This window comes from Coregonus lavaretus, assembly GCF_964263955.1.
Source record: "Coregonus lavaretus genome assembly, chromosome: 33".
Taxonomy (NCBI): Eukaryota; Metazoa; Chordata; class Actinopteri; order Salmoniformes; family Salmonidae; genus Coregonus; species Coregonus lavaretus.
In genome coordinates this window covers 28,675,850-28,697,866 of record NC_140020.1, presented here as the reverse complement: position 1 = coordinate 28,697,866, position 22,017 = coordinate 28,675,850, and the positions used below count along the sequence as shown (strand labels likewise).

The 22,017-nt window shown below is 42.9% G+C and overlaps 2 protein-coding genes across 3 annotated transcripts in view; one reads left to right on the top strand and one right to left on the bottom strand.

Moving 5' to 3' along the window:
- LOC311108450 (visinin-like protein 1) overlaps positions 1 to 6,797 on the top strand; it is a gene marked incomplete at both ends in the record, with an annotated part of 31,133 nt that extends 24,336 nt beyond the window's left edge. The window contains 2 exons of one of the 2 annotated variants that reach the window (XM_084151074.1): positions 5,939 to 6,154; positions 6,600 to 6,797. In XM_084151074.1, the coding sequence (XP_084007200.1) occupies positions 5,939 to 6,154; positions 6,600 to 6,797 (414 nt within the window). The remainder of the gene's footprint in view (positions 1 to 5,938; positions 6,155 to 6,599) is intronic. The other variant, XM_084151075.1, reaches the window with a different exon arrangement.
- A 6,156-nt stretch (positions 6,798 to 12,953) lies between these two features.
- On the bottom strand, positions 12,954 to 20,939 carry LOC311108673 (splicing factor 3B subunit 6). The gene is made up of 4 exons (XM_084151383.1): positions 20,800 to 20,939; positions 15,359 to 15,477; positions 15,051 to 15,189; positions 12,954 to 13,382 (listed from the first exon to the last, which is right to left on the bottom strand). The coding sequence occupies exons 1-4, from the start codon at positions 20,827 to 20,829 to the stop codon at positions 13,293 to 13,295; spliced, it is 378 nt and encodes a 125-aa protein (XP_084007509.1). The 5' UTR covers positions 20,830 to 20,939; the 3' UTR covers positions 12,954 to 13,292.
- Positions 20,940 to 22,017: the final 1,078 nt, after the last annotated feature.

Sequence of the window (22,017 nt, the reverse complement as noted above, 5' to 3'; positions counted from 1 at the left end):
ACCTTGTCATCCTCTTCCAGTTAATATGTCACTAAAATAGAATTTGGAAGATATCATAACTGTCATATTATGTAGGCATTATGTATGTTCTCTTGTTATCGTGGTTATGAGACAGTGTGTGTCTCAGAGAGTAGGGTGATATGCCTCAGACAGGGCTGTTGTCATTCTACTTGCATAAGCCTTGTTCCATCCAGATCATGGCCACTGCTGTTATGATAATGTGAAATGGTCTCCGTTAAGAGTGTGACTGCATAGCTAATGTGGCCACGGCGAGCAAGGTCCCTGCATCACTCTCTCTCTCCACTTCTCTCTCTCTTTATCGCTCCCTCTATCTATCTCTATCTAACACCCTCTCTCTCTCTTTCCAACCCCTCTCCCTCCCTCCATCTCTCCTCATCCCTCTCTCTCTCCCACTCTCTCTTTCAGATAGGGCGAGGACAGAGCAGAAAAGTGTGGAGGTGACAGCTTGTACTCTGATTATGAAGGCTTTTATGTGCCACTTAGCACTGGGTAATTTGGGTTGTGTCTGGAGGGCTCTTGGCTGAGCTTGGAGCTTCGGTCATTGCTGCTCTGTTCCTCTCTCTACCTGACAGACATCAACGTTTATTAGGCCAGCTGTGGCTGCCTGGGCCCATACACACACACACACATGCACGCACACGAATGCACACACACACATGCACACACTCAAGCACGCACACACACTCAGACGCACACACATGCACATATTACAGCCTCCCTGCTAGGACGCGGCTGCTGCCTGGTGGGGCAGCTTCTGGAGCTCAGAAACGGACAGTGAGCTCCAAAAGTTTTGGGACACTAAAACCTTTTTTTTATTGTTTTGGCTCTGTACTCCAGTACTTTGGATTTGAAATGATACAATGACTATGAGGTGGAAGTGCAAACTGTCAGCAATAATATGAGGGTATTTTCATCCAGAAATGAATGGTAAATAATGTATTGTGTCATTTTGGAGTCACTTTTATTGTAAATAAAGTTAAGTTGGATGCTACCATGATTACGGAAAATGAGTGAGAAAGTTACAGACGCACAAATATCATATCCCCCCCCCCCCCCCCCAAGTAAAATGCTAACCTCATGTCCATTGCTCATTCAACAGCCAAGCATACATTCATTCCATAAATAGACACAATCTTGGCATTCTCTCAACCAGCTTCACCTGGAATGCTTTTCCAACAGTCTTGAAGGAGTTCCCACAAATGCTGAGCACTTGTTGGCTGCTTTTCCTTCACTCTGCGGTCCAACTCATCCCAAACCATCTCAATTGGGTTGAGGTCAGATGATTGTGGAGGCCAGGTCATCTGATGCAGCACTCCATCACTCTCCTTCTTGGTCAAATAGCCCTTACACAGCCTGGAGGTGTGTTGGGTCATTGTCCTGTTGAAAAACAAATGATAGTCCCACTAAGCGCAAACCAGATGGGATGGCGTATCGGCGTATCGCTGCAGAATGCTGTAGTAGCCATGCTGGTTAAGTGTGCCTTGAATTCTAAATAAATCACAGACATTGTCACCAGCAAAGCACCCCCACACTATCACACCTCCTCCTCATTGCTTCACGATGGGAACCACACATGCAGAGATCATCTGTTCACCTACTCTGTGTCTCACAAAGACATGGCGGTTTGAACCAGAAATCTCAAATTGGGACTCATCAGACCAAAGGGCAGATTTCCACCAGTCTAATGTCCATTGCTCGTGTTTCTTGACCCAAGCAAGTCTCTTCTTCTTATTGGTGTCCTTTAGTAGTGGTTTCTATGCAGCAATTCGACCATGAAGGCCTGATTCACGCAGTCTCCTCTGAACAGTTGATGTTGAGATGTGTCTGTTACTTTAACTCTGTGAAGCATTTATGTGGGCTGAAATTCCTGAGGCTGGTAACTTTAATGAACTTATCCTCTGCAGCCGAGCTAACTCCAGGTCTTCCATTCCTGTGGCGGTCCTCATGTGAGCCAGTTTCATCATAGCGCTTGATGCTGACCTTCATGTCTTAAAGTAATTATGGACTGTCGTTTCTCTTTGCTTATTTGAACTGTTCTTGCCATAATATGGACTTGGTATTTTACCAAATAGGGCTATCTTCTGTATACCCCCCCTACCTTGTCACAACACAACTGATTGACTCAAACATATTAAGAAGGAAATAAATTCCACAAATGAACTTTTAAGAAGGCACACCTGTTAATTGAAATGCATTCCAGGTGACTACCTCATGAAGCTGGTTGAGAGAATACCAAGAGTGTGCAAAGCTGTCATCAAGGCAAAGGGTGGCTATTTGATGAATCTCAAATATAAAATATATTTTGATTTGTTTAACACTTTTTAAATTACTACATGATTCCATATGTGTTATTTTATAGTTTTTATGTCTTTACTATTATTCTACAATGTAAGAAATTGTACAAATAAAGAAAAACCCTTGAATGAGTAGGTGTGTCCAAACTTTTGACTGGTAATGTATATTTATATTTGTTACTGCTCGACTAAAACAATCTCGGTCGACCAACAGCCTAACGACCAAACAATCGACCAGTCGACTAATTGGGGTCAGCCCTAAGGTGGCATGCATTTTGTGTTTGAAAAAGTCACTACAAAATATCAAAACATTCTGCCCACACCTCTACAGAAATGTTATCAAATTTGCTGTTACGTGTTCTTTTAGAAATGGACATGGCCCAGTTCCAACATTTCCAAATCATACACCAAATGAGGGCGTTTTTGTTAACATAAAAGGTGAATGGAGGGCGTTTTCAAATGTGGTTGTAGCACTCGTTCATGAGCGCACAAATATAATATCGCTCTGATTTATCAAGGATCTGATAAATCAAGCTCAAAGAGTTTCACAGTCAGTCCTATCGTCCTGGCCCACTTCTCTCTGGTGCTTCTACATAACTAAGTGTTTCATAACCTGACAGATTCTCACGGAGGAACAAGCTGAGGAAGAAGAACAGCAGTCTCTCTCTCTTTCTCCCCCCCCCCCCTCTCTCTCCCCACCCCTCTCCATTTCTGCAGGACTTTTCCTTTGGTCCGTTTCTTTCTTCCCCTCTCTCCTGTCCCTCCCGACTGAGCAGGAACAGACAGACAGTGCCAGGCCATATGGAGCAGCAGGGCCAGCCCTGTGAGGGAGTCAATTTGCATTTGTGCATGCTGTATCACAGTGTGTCTTACATCCTGGCAGGGTCACACAGGCCGGGCCCGAGGCTCTGGTACACCCACAACTCCCAGAGAACACCCAGAACAGAAAAACGGACCCCACAACTGCTCACGGATCTCTCACGCTATCTCTGTCTCTTCCTCTTCTCTCACTTTCATTCTCTCGCTATCTCTCTTTTTCTCACTGAGTACGACTGCATGCACACTAATAATTCGATATCAAACTGATTATGGCAGTAGGCCAAGTATGGCATTAGTCATCTTAACACTTTACTCTGGTAATCTTCATCAGCATAAGGTCATAATTGAAGTACACATACGCTGATTAAAACACCTGGTTTTCTGAGCAATCTTTCAAATTATTTGGAATTATGTACAGTTTAATCGGAGTTCCAGCAAAGTATTTGGTCTGTGCATGTGCCAGCACCAGCAGCGCAAGCCTCCCTCCTATGGGCGAGTGAAGTGAGTTTGGAAAAACTGAAAGTATGTATCTTAGAAATAGTTTTCACATACAAACTTTATACTGTATGTCCGAACCCAGAATCAAATAGGCTTCCCAAAAACAACATGGTTGCTGTGGTAGAACGTTTATTTTTGAATGACGATTTTCTACATTTACTAAAGTCCCATCAGGTAGCCTGATTTCAGATGTATCCATTTAAACAGGATTATTAGGGAAATAGTTATTCTTGTAAAGCATGTAAGCGTTAAATCGAACAATTATATTAATCTATTTACAATAATAGTATTATTGAGTGCATGTAACTGTACTCTCTCTCTCTCTCTGTGTCCCTTTCTCTCTTTCTCTCTATCCCTCAACCTCTATCTGTCTCTCTCTTTCTCTTCCTCCCCCTTCTCGCTGTCTCCCTCTCTCTAACCCTATCCCTCCCTCTTTCTATCTTCCTCTGTCTCTCCCTTCATCTTCCCCCTCCCTCTCTCTTTCCTTTAACTTTTACCTGCAGTCTGATCAGTTTGCCACTGCAGCAGATTTTTATGGGAGGACTTTTCTGCAGATGGACAGTTTGCAGACTTCACTCCCCCGGACTATTGCCTTCTGCTAGCTGCCATTAGAATTCATAGCCTTGCCCTGTGCTCTGGGCTCTGTGCTGTCCAGATTTCAAACATGGAGTTGGTTCTGGAAGTGTCGTTATGCAAAGACAGGCAGTGAGTGTTAGGTAAACCTTCATAAGAACTTCATAACACATTCATAACCCATACATAATGTATTCATGAGCATTATATTCAAAGGAGTGAGTGTTTTTGTTGTTGTTTTTAGTGTGAGAAACGGCTACAGGACAAACCAAAGCAACACTTTGCCAAATAAATCCCTTAAGATCTAATTGTTTTCAGTGACACATCCCATTGTACTGCATGTGTTTTGAGAGCTGAGCAGGGCTCATATTCCCCAACACCTCTACTCTTGCTATCAGAGAGGGCAAGTGAAAGGTCTGCTCTAATGAATTAGCTTTTTTCCCTGGAGAACCCAACTGAACCACAGCCTCCCAACTAGATTACAGCAACAGACTCTCATCATATTTTACATGGTGTTTCTTTACAGCCCATTAGCCTCTATCCTGTCCGTCTGTGTATTTTCCATGGAGGCACTGTCTGAACCACACTAGGTCCAGGAATAGGAAAATGGATGTGTCAACATTCTCCCAAAAATGTTAATGTTTTCCAGGAATCCCAGTTTGAATATTCCCAGAATCAGTAGGGGATAAGCAGGAAATCAGGAATCCTTCAACAAGGATTTCTGAAAAAAAAATGGAATTTTGGGAAGGTTACTGGAATTTTGTCATCCTAATCTGTGTTTATTCAGCACTCAACAAGAACAGCATCAGTGAAAAGGAGCTGTGTAGAACGATTCATTGGTACAGAGTTTTTAAGGACATCATCCTCCTTAAAAAAATGAACAATATTTATGATTTGTTGATGATGTCATTGTGATGTGATTATAAATATAATTGGAATATAGGCTAAGTAGCAGTGGAAGATTTAGGCAGAATTCTAAATTATATTATTAAACCTTTTGGTGTCTTGTTTATCACTGGGTGCATTTGTTGCAGCTGTGAGTTTGGGTTGAGGAACACTCAAGGTGTGCACCCTAAATTTCACCCTGTTCCCCATCAAGTCTGCACCCTAAATTGCACCCTGTTCCCCATTTAGTGCACTACTTTTGACCAGACCTAGTGGGGAGCCATTTGAGCTGCAGACAACATAGCTTCTAAAGTAGGCAGGCAGGCACTGTTAAAGTCAATGGCTGGATAAGTCTGCACTCTGAGAGCTTAATCATGTTGAAGGACCACAATGTTTCCCTCTGATGAATAGAGGGAGCTTCCTGCTCTCTCCTCTCCTCTCCTCTCCCTCATTCACTCTCCTCTTCTCTAACTCCTTTCCTCCTTTAAAATAAATTATCTCACCCTCTCCCTCTCCCAGACTGACTATAAAGCTTAGGTCCACATTGCATTCCACTGCTGGATCTCAACAATATGGCATGGGGCTGGTGTCATACACACTGAGTGTCAGACATACACTTACTCAGAGTCCCATGCATGCATATGCACACACACACACACTGCTTAGTAGGATGGCGATCAGGCATATCAAGTACTGTACAGTACTGTATGTGCCATGAACTAATATCAAAGGTATAGACAGCTACCTGTGGTATCGTCTTGAATGATTGATGAACCTGCTTGTGAGGCTGGGGTTCCCCTTCTAACTAATACAAATGGAATCTCTTCTGTTCTCTTTCTCTCTTTCAGTTTTTCCCCTATGGAGATGCTTCAAAGTTTGCCCAGCATGCATTCAGGACCTTTGATAAGAACGGGGACGGCACCATCGATTTCAGAGAGTTTATCTGTGCCCTGTCTATCACATCTCGAGGCAGCTTCGAACAGAAACTCAACTGGGCCTTCAACATGTACGACCTGGATGGAGATGGCAAGATCACACGAGTGGAGATGCTGGAGATCATTGAGGTAGAGTTCAGAGTTCAGCCCATACAGATTAAGCTTGAATCATATATTGAGTCCCAAATGGCATCCTATTCACTATGTAGTACACTACTTTTAATCAGGGCCCATAGGGTTCTGGTCAAAAGTAGTTCACTATATAGGGAATAGAGTACCATTTAGGACACAACAAATCTCTATGGTTCAGCCATTCATGTCTCATGAGTTTAAGGTGTTGAGATATTAGTCATGGTTACGGGGTCTCTCTCAAGAAATGCCTTTTGTTCTCCATTTTAGATTTTACTCTTTACCTTCAGAATTTGGACATTTCCTCCTCTTGCCCCAAATGCCCTCGTACAGTATGTGCCTTGAATACAAATCAGGTTGGGTTTTTCGGAGAGTGTGTTTGACCTATAAATGTCTCTACTTCAGTAAACAATGATTGAACTATAATTTCTCCCCCTCTGTGAAGGCCATCTACAAGATGGTGGGGACTGTGATCATGATGAAGATGAACGAGGACGGCCTGACGCCCCAGCAGCGAGTGGACAAGATCTTCAGCAAGATGGACAAGAACAACGACGACCAGATATCACTGGACGAGTTCAAAGAGGCAGCAAAGAGCGACCCTTCCATTGTATTACTCCTGCAGTGTGACCTGCAGAAATAGAGGAGAGGGGAGCTTGAGAACCGCCACAGACTACACAGAAGATTCATGTTCCATTCAGTTTGCAGCTATTTCCACTGAAAAAAATATGCTTGGACTACCTTTCAATGGATCCGCTTCTTGTGTTTGAAACACTTGTGTGCATGAGAATGTTATTTGCTAGAAACGATTTACACATACATCTACACACACATAATGACCTACACACACCCCACGATGACACACTCACTACATATTCACACTACGCACAAATATATAGATATATAAATATTATATTTCAATTATTTAAAATCAACTGCCAAAATGTGAAGTGTGCAAAGTATTTTCCATACACTCATTCCACTGGAGCTTGAGCATCAGTGATGTGCTATGTTAAATTACGCTACTACTTATTGTTCCAAGTTTACTGACGCTAGCTACGCGTTTCATATATTGAGTAATGTCAACCAAATCAAATTCCTATGGTAACGCAACTGTTTCTGATAAACCATGTATCCATTCTTATAAAAGACTAGATTTGGATAGATAAAGAGATGGATTAGTAGCCTATTCATCACAAACTTTTCCTTCCAAATGTGCTTGTACTGTTGGTGAATATAAATGTAGTTAATTTGCATGCCTTTAGGTTTTGCCTTAAAAAGAGTCTCCTCATTTTGCATCCAATAAGAATAACGAAGACAAAGCCTTATCATTGAAATGTCGTTAAACAGTTAAACATAAAATATTATAATAATTGAATATGAAAGCATATTACAGTATAGGTCAATCTACAAGTATTGATGTATGGGATGTATTGTTTGTGATTTGTCAAGGTATTATTTTTGACTGCTGTACCTGTGGGAGCATGTTCCTTGTAGATAATAATAATAATAATAATAATAGTAAACACACCCCACCCCTATTTAAAATCAACCATCTCATGAGCCCATTTTGAATGAGGAAATATTGAATGTGGAATATTTAACAACGACAAAACCAACAGTCTGTATGAACACAAGAAAAAGATTTTCGCTGAATTGGACTGAAATAAATTAAATGCATTGACATAAACCCACCTCATCAGTATTGTCGGGGGAAGTATTCCCTGTGAGGCATAACTAATGAGGCAATGTAAAATCTATCTGAAAATTAGCTCAGCCCAATAACAACTTAGAGGTTTTACATGTATTTTATCCTACATATTATTGCTCCACTTAGTTTAAGTTCTATGTCATCACACCATTTCTTCAATGAAGATACAGGTTGCATATCAATGTGCTGAATTCAATGAAGTTCCTGTCATGAGTTCATTAATACCACTCATAGATACAAAGAGGAAATGATCTAAGGCCAGTGAGACATTGTGTTAGACATTGATTGAAATCTCATACCGTTTGTCTCTTTCAGTTTGAAAATGTGTAAAAAAGGACCAATGTGTTGAAAAAACAAGTGCATGACATCATTTATGAACCAAGCAGAGGACAAAAACCCTAAAGCCATGTTTTGGTAGGACAAAAACCCTAAAGCCATGTTTTGGTAGGACAAAAACCCTAAAGCCATGTTTTGGTAGGCTATACAGTTTGCCCAAATTGTACCCAACGACACACTTCCCTTTATTGATCAACTTTTTGTACTTTTTTATTCCCCTCACTGAAGCATACAAATTGTATAGTAGCTCCTTCCTTTTCAGGTGTGGTGTATCCTATCCTCCAATAAAGACAACAGCTTAGAAATAGCCTGAGACCCCTGGCTTGGTCCCAGATCTGGTTGTGTTGTCTTACGGGTCACGGTGCGACATAGGAGTTGGTAAGACAGCACAAACATATCTGGCACCAGGCTATGAGACCCCAGCTTGACTGGATAATATTAAGTAATTCACCTGTACAGCTTTGTTGTTCCCACGATGAAATCGGGGAGGGGACGGTGGATCTGTCCACGTCCGTCTGTTCGTACGATGGTCACACGCAATATCTCAGACAGCACTGGCCCGATTTTGACGAAACTTGGGTGAATAATGCGTCTTGCCATAGAGATCCAGCGTTTACTAAATTACACTGATTTGCCCAAGGCGGGAGTTACAGTAATTAACTGACATTTGTTCGTCATACACAATATCAATTGGCCCAAGGGGGGCGCTGCATCATTCGTGGGGGACGACAGGTTTACGGTTGCCTTATTGAAAGATTGCAGACATTGCTTGTATAAATCACTATTTGCAATTTGGTACTAACTACCCATTTTGTTTCACATTCCATCTGCACATTTGGGAGGAGTTATTTGAGTCATTCATATTCAAATTGACTGCGATGTCAAGACCAAATCCATCATTATTCCTCGAGAAATTAGGCTGACCGTTTGTAACCTGAAACTTTACATGAACATCTTCGACCAGAAATGTTTGTACTTCACACTATTATTAATCAGATACCAAATGTAAGCAATGGCAACAGTGTAAACTAAAGGATTAGGATTATTTTGTACATGTAGCATGTATTGTGTCCCTGATAACATGGCTGCACTACTCGTGTTGTGATTTAAACTAATAAAATAACTCCATGGGCTGTTTTCTTAAAGTGTACTGCATCTAGCCACCAGATGTCGCTTGTGTTAGAATACGCAGGCAAACCAATGGTAGAGATTGTTCTCTTGCTGATGTCTTGGGTATATATATATATATATATATATATATATATATATATATATATATACTGCTCAAAAAAATAAAGGGAACACTAAAATAACACATCCTAGATCTGAATGAATGAAATAATCTTATTAAATACTTTTTTCTTTACATAGTTGAATGTGCTGACAACAAAATCACACAAAAATTATCAATGGAAATCAAATTTATCAACCCATGGAGGTCTGGATTTGGAGTCACCCTCAAAATTAAAGTGGAAAACCACACTACAGGCTGATCCAACTTTGATGCAATGTCCTTAAAACAAGTCAAAATGAGGCTCAGTAGTGTGTGTGGCCTCCACGTGCCTGTATAATAATAAAAATAATAATATGCCATTTAGCAGACGCTTTTATCCAAAGCGACTTACAGTCATGCATGCATACATTTTTGTGTATGGGTGGTCCCGGGGATCGAACCCACTACCCTGGCGTTACAAGCGCCAAGCGCCGTGCTCTACCAGCTGAGCTACAGAGGACCACAGGCGTTGGTGGATGGAGCGAGACATGATGTCCCAGATGTGCTCAATTGGATTCAGGTCTGGGGAACGGGCGGGCCAGTCCATAGCATCAATGCCTTCCTCTTGCAGGAACTGCAGACACACTCCAGCCACATGAGGTCTAGCATTGTCTTGCATTAGGAGGAACCCAGGGCCAACCGCACCAGCATATGGTCTCACAAGGGGTCTGAGGATCTCATCTCGGTACCTAATGGCAGTCAGGCTACCTCTGGCGAGCACATGGAGGGCTGTGCAGCACCCCAAATAAATGCCACCCCACACTATGACTGACCCACCGCCAAACCGGTCATGCTGGAGGATGTTGCAGGCAGCAGAACGTTCTCCACAGCGTCTCTAGACTCTGTCACGTCTGTCACATGCTCAGTGTGAACCTGCTTTCATCTGTGAAGAGCACAGGGTGCCAGTGGTGAATTTGCCAATCTTGGTGTTCTCTGGCAAATGCCAAACGTCCTGCACGGTGTTGGGCTGTAAGCACAACCCCCACCTGTGGACGTCGGGCCCTCATACCACCCTCATGGAGTCTGTTTCTGACCGTTTGAGCAGACACATGCACATTTGTGGCCTGCTGGAGGTCATTTTGCAGGGCTCTGACAGTGCTCCTCCTTGCACAAAGGTGGAGGTAGCAGTCCTGCTGCTGGGTTGTTGCCCTCCTACACGTCTCCTGATGTACTGGCCTGTCTCCTGGTAGCGCCTCCATGCTCTGGACAATACGCTGACAGACACAGCAAACCTTCTTGCCACAGCTCGCATTGATGTGCCATCCTGGATGAGCTGCACTACCTGAGCCACTTGTGTGGGTTGTAGACTCCGTCTCATGCTACCACTAGAGTGAAAGCACCGCCAGCATTCAAAAGTGACCAAAACATCAGCGAGGAAGCATAGGAACTGAGAAGTGGTCTGTGGTCACCACCTGCAAAACCAGTCCTTTATTGGGGGTGTCTTGCTAATTGCCTATAATTTCCACCTGTTGTCTATTCCATTTGCACAACAGCATGTGAAATTTATTGTCAATCAGTGTTGCTTCCTAAGTGGATAGTTTGATTTCACAGAAGTGTGATTGACTTGGAGTTACATTGTGTTGTTTAAGTGTTCCCTTTATTTTTTTGAGCAGTGTAAATATACACAGTGGGGAGAACAAGTATTTGATACACTGCCGATTTTGCAGGTTTTCCTACTTACAAAGCATGTAGAGGTCTGTAATTTTTATCATAGGTACACTTCAACTGTGAGAGATATGACATAAGTATTTGATCACCTACCAACCAGTAAGAATTCCGGCTCTCACAGACCTGTTAGTTTTTCTTTAAGTAGCCCTCCTGTTCTCCACTCATTACCTGTATTAACTGCACCTGTTTGAACTCGTTACCTGTATAAAAGACACCTGTCCACACACTGAACTCCAACCTCTCCACAATGGCCAAGACCAGAGAGCTGTGTAAGGACATCAGGGATAAAATTGTAGACCTGCACAAGGCTGGGATGGGCTACAGGACAATAGGCAAGCAGCTTGGTGAGAAGGCAACAACTGTTGGCGCAATTATTAGAAAATTGAAGAAGTTCAAGATGACGGTCAATCACCCCTCGTCTGGGGCTCCATGCAAGATCTCACCTCGTGGGGCATCAATGATCATGAGGAAGGTGAGGGATCAGCCCAGAACTACACGGCAGGACCTGGTCAATGACCTGAAGAGAGCTGGGACCACAGTCTCAAAGAAAACCATTAGTAACACACTACGCCGTCATGGATTAAAATCCTGCAGCGCACGCAAGGTCCCCCTGCTCAAGCCAGCGCATGTCCAGGCCCGTCTGAAGTTTGCCAATGACCATCTGGATGATCCAGAGGAGGAATGGGAGAAGGTCATGTGGTCTGATGAGACAAAAATAGAGCTTTTTGGTGTAAACTCCACTCGCCGTGTTTGGAGGAAGAAGGAGGATGAGTACAACCCCAAGAACACCATCCCAACCGTGAAGCATGGAGGTGTAAACATCATTCTTTGGGGATGCTTTTCTGCAAAGGGGACAGGATGACTGCACCGTATTGAGGGGAGGATGGATGGGGCCATGTATCGTGAGATCTTGGCCAACAACCTCCTTCCCTCAGTAAGAGCATTGAAGATGGAAGACCCAGCCACGACCCAGCATGACAACGACCCGAAACACACAGCCAGGGCAAGTAAGGAGTGGCTCCGTAAGAAGCATCTCAAGGTCCTGGAGTGGCCTAGCCAGTCTCCAGACCTGAACCCAATAGAAAATATTTGGAGGGAGCTGAAAGTCCGTATTGCCCAGCGACAGCCCCGAAACCTGAAGGATCTGGAGAAGGTCTGTATGGAGGAGTGGGCCAAAATCCATGCTGCAGTGTGTACAAACTTGGTCAAGACCTACAGGAAACGTATGATCTCTGTAATTGCAAACAAAGGTTTCTGTACCAAATATTAAGTTCTGCTTTTCTGATGTATCAAATACTTATGTCATGCAATAAAATGCAAATCAATTACTTAAATCATACAATGTGATTTTCTGGATTTTTGTTATAGATTCCGTCTCTCACAGTTCAAATGTACCTATGATAAAAAATTACAGACCTCTACATGCTTTGTAAGTAGGAAAACCTGCAAAATCGTCAGTGTATCAAATACTTGTTCTCCCCACTGTATATATATATATACATATACCACCTCCCAGAATATCTGTTCTCTAAATGCAAGCTGAACTGTCCCAGTGACAAATATGGTGTTAGCTGAGACAAAGTTATGTGAAAATAAAGGCTGATGCTATACTGTGAAATACTGACTGCAAAAGATCCCTAGTTCAGGGTAGTGTGAAAGACCCCGCACATTGCGTATATTTATATACAACAGAACTGCAGACAGTCGTGTGTGCCTGTATGCAATGATTGTGACCTATGCCTCTACTTTGACCTGGAACTCATTACTTTTTCACCAAGAGTGCTATAACGGATGTGCATTCACGCAAGACGTATGGCCAGCAGCTTTTATAAAAGGACAATTTTACAGAAATACATCTGACAGAATCTGAAATCTAAAAGTGAATTTGAATGAAAAGATTTGATGCATACATTTTTTTGAAGATTTTTCAGAGATGGTATATGTTCAATATGCACCACAGAAACAAACAAAGTAAAAAGACAAACAAGCCTTCCAAATGCAATGAAATCTAACAGACCGCAATCAGTAGAAAATACCTGCATGCAAAATTTTGCAACAAACATCAACATTATTTTTCTCACTTGTGACAGATGTCAAAATGCACATTCTGTACCAACAAAGGACAATGGGGAAGATGGAAAGAGGTGAGTCTATTTTGGGGGATCTGTGTTGATGCCGTATTTCTCCTTCAGAAGCTTCAGCTGCTCCTCTTTCTTCTTGGTGTCCATCTTCTGGAACGCCTGTGAGAGAAAGAGTGAAATGGAAACCATGAATTATACATGCTCAAGTGCAAAACTATACACTGTTTATATAACCAGACAGGCCGACCTGTCAGGCAAAAAAATTACATTGATTACATATTTACCTCACATTAGCTCCTTAAAAAGGTAGAGTCAGCGATGTACATAGTAAACAGCAATTACGGGCCGACTTCCACAGCTATGAGCGGTGAAACTACATTGACACCGTGACGAGAGCGTACCTTCATACCTCCGTCAACGTGGTTGCACAGGGAGCGTGACGAGATGCTTGGCCACAAACACCAGTGAAGCAATAGCTGCAATTCTCTCTGGTTTTATCCATAAACATTTAACTTCTCAAAGTTCATATTTTACGGGTAAGTGACCTAATTGTATCAAATGTCCAATGAAACGGGAGTATAGTAAGTGACGTGATCAATACAGCTAGCTAGAGCATCCCCAATGTAGAATGTTACGAGTTCATAACCTATCTGAAAAAAATAAGCTTTATTTCATAACGGGATGCTATCTGAAACACATTTCAGCCACACTTCATAATGGGAGAATATTCTTGCAACCTCAGCAACCAATGTGCATGTTTGTTGTAATAAAAATTATTTGAAGTAGTTGCATCAACTACTGTCTTTTTTTTTTATACACGCCTAAAATGCGATACTGAACCTTTCTATGTGTGCAGGCCAGGGTGTGTTTTGCCATTTTCCTTTAGTAGGAAGGTTTTGCTATTTTAATACTAATACAAACGGCCGCTCCCACAGTGGGTGCTCTGGTCAGAGGGTGCGCTCGCCCCCACCCTCCCCGAAAACGCCGGCAAGGCACTGCCCCAAAGGGATTTTCCAAGGGCCATTTTCCTTATTAGTATTATTGAGATTTGTGAATTTACATTTGATATTATGTGTTTATTTCTGAGAATCTACATCTCTGCAACGCTCTGGCTGCCGTGAAAAATAGACTCAAAGCGCAAAACTACGCTGCTTCAAGCTAGCCTCGGTTTGCAGACATGCTGCTTTTGCAAGCGGTATATCATGTCTCATAGATCAGCGTGAGTTGTTAAACTGCGGCTCACGTTACGGAGACGTTGTAACTTTGGTCATAACAAGTGCGAAGAGCGAGGGTAAACGTCTGATGTTTTGGTCCCGCAGCTTCACATTGCAGCAGAGTGAAGCGCAGTAGCACACCCATGCAGATAATAATATAATAATAATAATAATAATAATAATATGCCATTTAGCAGACGCTTTTATCCAAAGCGACTTACAGTCATGTGTGCATACATTTTTACGCATGGGTGATCCCGGGGATCGAACCCACTACCCTGGCGTTACAAGCGCCATGCTCTACCAATTGAGCTACAGTGAGTGCATCGTCTTGCATCGCGCACATCTGCAATATCTGTGGTTCATCCTGTTGCTCGTGGCAACATCATATTTAATTAAAATTATCACAGAGCTGGACTCTCTTCCTCCAAACACCTACAGGGTAATATGTAATGTACCAGCATTGACTACACTGTTTGTTCAGTATAATTTCTCTATCTGCAAAGCGATGAAAGTTATTAATCCCTACTAGATACCCCTTTGAGATTATTTATTGACAGAGGTAAGAGACTTTGCCAGGTCGTTGATAGATATCATACATAGGCCTACGTACCCTGTTTGCATTGTAGTATAAAACTACAAGATATCTGTTACAGACGTTGAATCCAGACAGATGATCGCAGGCGTTCTTGGCATCAAAGATGTCCTCGTAAACCACGTAAGCTGTCCCTCTTGATTCCGGTGTGTTTCCACTGAAGAACAGGGCACAAGAAGACAAGGATGAGACTGTGGTTGAATACCTGCCATAGTTCTGCAGACTACAAACAAGGAGAAAATACCTAAAATTGGTCTAAACTCTATAAAATACATCAACCATGGTCTATGTGAGAATTCCATCCAGATCCACAATCTTCAACTTACGTTCGAATCTGCCGTATTGGTCCATATTTCCCAAAGATGTCGTACATTTCTTCAGCTGTGATCTTGTATGGTAGATTTCTAATGTAGAGTATTCTGTTGACTTCAGGTGGTAATCGAATCTGCAAAGGAAACATTATTCGTAACTGATAAGCTCCATTTGAGCCATATTTCCATTGGCACTTTGAAGTTAACCCAGGTTGGGCTGGCCTTGGTGGGCTAGCTAAAATTGCGTTTCCACTCCCTCCAGAAATTATGTTACGTTGATAGGTAGCCAATATGTGACTGCAGTTGGCTTTGCTAATGTTGCTAGCTAGCAAGATGTTGGAGAATTTAATTCACTCTCACCATGCTGTAACTAACTTTACCCCATACACCTGCCAGTGCCAGCCAGACTCAGAGCCATGTATTTAGCTTGCTGATGTTAGCTAGCTAGCTAAATGGTTAGCATCATCACCAGCATAACAGGCTAGCTAGCTACATTCCTACCTTGTTTGCCATGGCATTGGCCATTAGCTAGCTAGCTAACCAAGCAAACCAGACGACAGGTTTGATATGATGTAGTGAGCTAGCTAGCTTTCAATATGACCTTGCCAGCTAAATTCCTGCTAGTGAGATTGTTTCAACTCTGATTTGCTAGCTAACGTTAGAACTCACAACGGCAGTCAAGCACCCAAGCTAACTGGCTAACGTTGGCTAGCTACTTCCAGACACAAATGAGAGAACACCTCACTCTGACCATTTTACTCGCCCTTGCAGAGCTGGTTAGGCGGTTATCCAGAGCGTTGACTAACTGTCCTGCTGGCAACAATTTAATTAAGCTTTTTTGCTGACATTAACCGACACAGGCCATATTCAACGGGTGTTGAGCGTTTGTAAATTCATCAGTTAACTTCTACGGGATCGGTGTCCCATATACGGGACTATTGAGCTAACGTGCGCTAATGTGATTAGCATGACTGTTGTAAGTAACAGCAAACTTTCCAGGACATAGACTTGTCATACGGGCAGAAAGCTTAAATTATTGTTAATCTAACTGCACTTTCCAATTAACAGTAGATTTACAGTGAAAAAATACCATGCTATTGTTTTAGGAGAGTGCACAACAACAAAAAACGTATCACGGCAACTGGTTTATTACATTCAACGGCTCAGACACGAGACGTATGTGGCAGGGTCTACAGACAATCACGGACTACAAAAAGAAAACCAGCCATGTCGCAGACACCGACTTCTCGCTTCCAGACAAGCTAAACACCTTCTTTGCCCGCTTTGAGGATAACACAGTGCCTCTGACGAGGCCCACTACCAAGGACTGTAGTATCGCCTTCTCCATGGCCGACGTGATCAAGACATTTAAGCATGTTAAGGCCCAGACGGCATCCCTAGCCGCGTCCTCAGAGCATGTGTTTATGGACATATTCAATCTCTCCCTTTCCCAGTCTGCTGTTCCCACATGCTTCAAGATGGCCACCATTGTTCCTGTACCCAAGAAAGCAAAGGTAACTGAACTAAATGACTATCACCCTGTAGCACTCACCTCTGTCATCATGAAGTGCTTTGAGAGACTAGGATCATATCACCTCTACCTTACCTGTCACCCTAGACCCACTTCAATTTGCTTACCACACCAATAGATCCACAGACGATGCAATCGCCATCACACTGCACAATCCCATCTGGACAAGAGGAATACCTATGTAAGAATGCTGTTCATTGACTATAGCTCAGCATTCAACACCATAGTACCCTCAAAGCTCATCATTAAGCTTGAGGCCCTGGGTCTGAACCCCGCCCTGTGCAACTGGGTCCTGGACTTCCTGATGGGCCACCCCCAGGTGGTGAAGGTAGGAAACAACATCTCCACTTCTCTGATCCTCAACACTGGGGCCCCACAAGGGTGCATGCTCAGCCCCCTCCTGTACTCCCTGTTCACCCATGACTGCATCCTGTCGGGTTATATCACCGCCTGGTACGGCAACTGCACTGCCCACAACGGCAGGGCTCTCCAGAGGGTGGTGCGGTCTGCTGAACGCATTACCGGGGGCAAACTACCCGCCCTCCAAGACGCATACAACACCCGATGTCACAGGAAGGCCAAAAAGATCATCAATGACATCAACCACCCGAGCCACTGCCTGTTAACCCCGCTATCATCCAGACGGCGAGGTCAGTACAGGTGCATCAAAGCTGGGACCGAGAGAATGAAAAACAGCTTCTATCTCAAGGCCATCAGACTGTTAAATAGCCATCACTAGCACATTAGAGGCTGCTGCTGCCTATTGAAATCACTGGCCACTTTAAGAAATGGAACACTAGTCACTTTAATAATGTTTACATATCTTGCACTACTCATCATATATATATATATATATATATATATATATATATATATATATATATATATATATATATATATATATATATACATACACACACACACACACACACACACACACACACACACACACACACACACACACACACACACACACACACTGCTCAAAAAAGGGAACACTTAAACAACACAATGTAACTCCAAGTCAATCACACTTCTGTGAAATCAAAATGTCCACTTAGGAAGCAACACTGACAATACATGGAATAGACAACAGGTGGAAATTATAGGCAATTAGCAAGACACCCCCAATAAAGGACTGGTTTTGCATGTGGTGACCACAGACCACTTCTCAGTTCCTATGCTTCCTGGGTGATGTTTTGGTCACTTTTGAATGCTGGCGGTGCCTTCACTCTAGTGGTAGCATGAGACGGAGTCTACAACCCACACAAGTGGCTCAGGTAGTGCAGCTCATCCAGGATGGCACATCAATGCGAGCTGTGGCAAGAAGGTTTGCTGTGTCTGTCAGCGTAGTGTCCAGAGCATGGAGGCGCTACAAGGAGACAGGCCAGTACATCAGGAGATGTGGAGGAGGCCGTAGGAGGGCAACAACCCAGCAGCAGGACTGCTACCTCCGCCTTTGTGCAAGGAGGAGCACTGCCAGAGCCCTGCAAAATGACCTCCAGCAGGCCACAAATGTGCATGTGTCTGCTCAAACGGTCAGAAACAGACTCCATGAGGGTGGTATGAGGGCCCGACGTCCACAGGTGGGGGTTGTGCTTACAGCCCAACACCGTGCAGGACGTTTGGCATTTGCCAGAGAACACCAAGATTGGCAAATTCGCCACTGGCGCCCTGTGCTCTTCACAGATGAAAGCAGGTTCACACTGAGCATATGTGACAGAGTCTGGAGACGCCGTGGAGAACGTTCTGCTGCCTGCAACATCCTCCAGCATGACCGGTTTGGTGGGTCAGTCATGGTGTGGGGTGGCATTTCTTCGGGGGGCCGCACAGCCCTCCATGTGCTCGCCAGAGGTAGCCTGACTGCCATTAGGTACCGAGATGAGATCCTCAGACCCCTTGTGAGACCATATGCTGGTGCGGTTGGCCCTGGGTTCCTCCTAATGCAAGACAATGCTAGACCTCATGTGGCTGGAGTGTGTCAGCAGTTCCTGCAAGAGGAAGGCATTGATGCTATGGACTGGCCCGCCCGTTCCCCAGACCTGAATCTAATTGAGCACATCTGGGACATCATATCTCGCTCCATCCACCAACGCCACGTTGCACCACAGACTGTCCAGGAGTTGGCGGATGCTTTAGTCCAGGTCTGGCAGGAGATCCCTCAGGAGACCATCCGCCACCTCATCAGGAGCATGCCCAGGCGTTGTAGGGAGGTCATACAGGCACATGGAGGCCACACACACTACTGAGCCTCATTTTGACTTGTTTTAAGGACATTACATCAAAGTTGGATCAGCCTGTAGTGTGGTTTTCCACTTTAATTTTGAGGGTGACTCCAAATCCAGACCTCCATGGGTTGATACATTTGATTTCCATTGATAATTTTTGTGTGATTTTGTTGTCAGCACATTCAACTATGTAAAGAAAAAAGTATTTAATAAGATTATTTCATTCATTCAGATCTAGGATGTGTTATTTTAGTGTTCCCTTAATTTTTTTGAGCAGTGTATATATACACACACACACTGAATTCTATTCTATAATATTCTACTGTATCTTAGTCAATGCCGCTCTGTCATTGCTTGTCCATATATGTATATATTCTTAATTCCCATTCCTTACTAGTTTTGTGTGTATTGGGTATATGTTGTGAAATTGTTAGCTATTACTGCACTGTCGGAGCTAGAAGCACAAGCATTTCACTACACCTGCTATAACATCTGCTAAACACGTGTATGTGACAAATGAAATTTGACATTCACCTCTGAAGGTAAATAATGTACTTACATTCAGTAATCTTGCTCTGATTTGTCATCCTGAGGGTCCCAGAGATTAAATGTAGCATAGTTTTGTTTGATAAAATACATTTTTATATTCAAATGTAGGAACTTGCTTCTACAGTTTGAACCCTTGCCATCTCTGGCTCCACACCCACCCCGCCATCTAGATGTGTGAAAGTTAGTGCATAAGCCTATGATACATCATGTATGACATTTCTGGGAGTGTGTAAACTTACAAAAATAATATGGTAATACAAAATGTATGTTCTCTATAGTTATGTAGTTGAAAATGTATCAATTGACCAATTTCGGCACATTTGGGCAGACTTGATACAAAATAGTCCAGCATTACAAAGCTTCACTGGATCAATCTGAAACTTTGCACACACTTATGCCATCTAGCGGTCAAAATATAAATTGCGCCTAAACTGCAATATTATATTGTGGCCTTTCTCTTGCATTTCAAAGATGGATTTTCTTTTTTGAAAACGCATGTTTTTTTTGTTAGTATTATCTTTTACCAGATCTAATGTGTTACATTATCCTACATTAATTTCACATTTCCACAAACTTCAGTGTTTCCTTTCAAATGGTATCAAGAATATGCATGTCCTTGCTTCAGGTCCTGAGCTAAAGGCAGCTAGATTTGGGTATGTCATTTTAGGCGAAAATTGAAAAAAAGGGTCCGATCCTTAAGAGGTTAATCTGCGCTCTGGCACACTGACGAGAGCGCTCTGAAGTCGTAGATGGCCAGAGTGAATTCACGAACGCACCCTAAATTAACTTTAGTTACGCAGTTGAAAGCAAGCTCTACTACTAGCTAACTAGTTAGCCAACTCGCATTGTTAACTGGAGACTTGAGTGAGAATGAGCAAGCTAACATGCTAACATTTCCCTACAAAATGACGTTTAAGTTTAACGTTAGTGTTTTATACTTAATGTCTTAGTAAAATAATACAAATTAATCGATAAAGCCATCCGCCTAACTAACGTTAACAGTAGCTAGCTAAGTTAGCGAGCTAGCTAACAGTACGCGTCGTTAGCCATCCAGCTACCACGCTAGTGATGTATTTCTAGATGGTAAACCCGACTAGGTTGATTGTAGCTTTCATTTGAACACAAAAACATGATAAATGTAAACTTACATTAGCTCGTTTAGCTGCTTGCATAGCCATGGTTGTATAATTTGTGTAGAAAATGTGCTACGATTGAACAAATATTGCGAACCGCTTTGGTCTTCCACACAGCTTGTTTTCGTATTTCCGTTTCCAGATGATTCTTCTTCTTCTTCTTCTTCTCTATGGTATAATGGCGTTCGCAACAAATTCATTTGCATTCTGCCACCTACCGTGCGGGCGGATAATAAGGATCCCAAAAGGAAAACATTTGGGTAAAAATAAATAAAATATGATACAAACTACCAAAAAAGAAATGAACTAAACCAAATCAACCTGCTTTTCTGTAAAAATCTCATTCTAGTTAGGTCCCAAAACAGGCTGAGAAGCCTCCTGTGCGGGTGGAATATTTCCTATCGACAATAGTCCTTGTAGTGCTTCTGCCATGAAGTCTTGGAGCCCAAAAAACATTTTGGCTGCAGATATAATGATATCTAGCTTCTTGGACTTCTTAGATACTTGTGCTGTACAATTAATCACTGTGGCTATAAATGCCACAAAATCCACCTTCTTCACAATGAGTGTATCCAGATCACTCGATTGACTTAAAACACTAGAAACTGGTTGCAATGCATCCACCGCCATATCTTCAACACTGTTGCCTCTTGTCCCTTCAACTCTTTTCACCGCCTCCACATAGGAGATCCGCTGCGCAGCCCTGATCCTTGACACCTCGACCTCCTTCACCCTAACAGGGCATTCAAGGAAGTCCAGAGTATGATCCCCACCACAGTTGCAACATTTTCAATTCACAGATTCTTCAGTATCATACTTCTACAGCTGCAAACATTTGACACGTGACCATATCCTTTACAATTCCCACACTCTAATGGTTTGGACACAAATGTTCTCACCGCATACCTCACATATCCAAGCTTCACATATTCAGGTAGAGTCTCCTCAAATAACAATAATATCGACAGGCTTTTCTCCTTCCTTCCATTTACCATATGGATCAGGCGACGTGCACTGACCACTCCTGGGATTTTCTGACAAAGGTACTCATCATCTATATTCAACGAGACTCCAGCTATAACTCCTTTGGCAGGCGGTTGGAACCAAAAATCTCCAATTTGGACTCATCAGACCAAAGGGCAGATTTCCACTGGTCTAATGTCCATTGCTCGTGTTTCTTGGTCCAAGCAAGTCCCTTCTTATTATTGGTGTCCTTTAGTAGTGGTTTCTTTG

Excerpts from the sequence above, each read along its gene's own strand:
- LOC311108673 (XM_084151383.1), bottom strand. The coding sequence starts at position 20,829 with ATGGCTATGCAAGCAGCTAAACGAGCTAAT. Across the intron at positions 15,478-20,799 it reads AAGCAGCTAAACGAGCTAAT|ATTCGATTACCACCTGAAGT; the intron begins GTAAGTTTACAT and ends TTTCCTTTGCAG. Across the intron at positions 15,190-15,358 it reads CCAATACGGCAGATTCGAAC|TGGAAACACACCGGAATCAA; the intron begins GTAAGTTGAAGA and ends CCTGTTCTTCAG.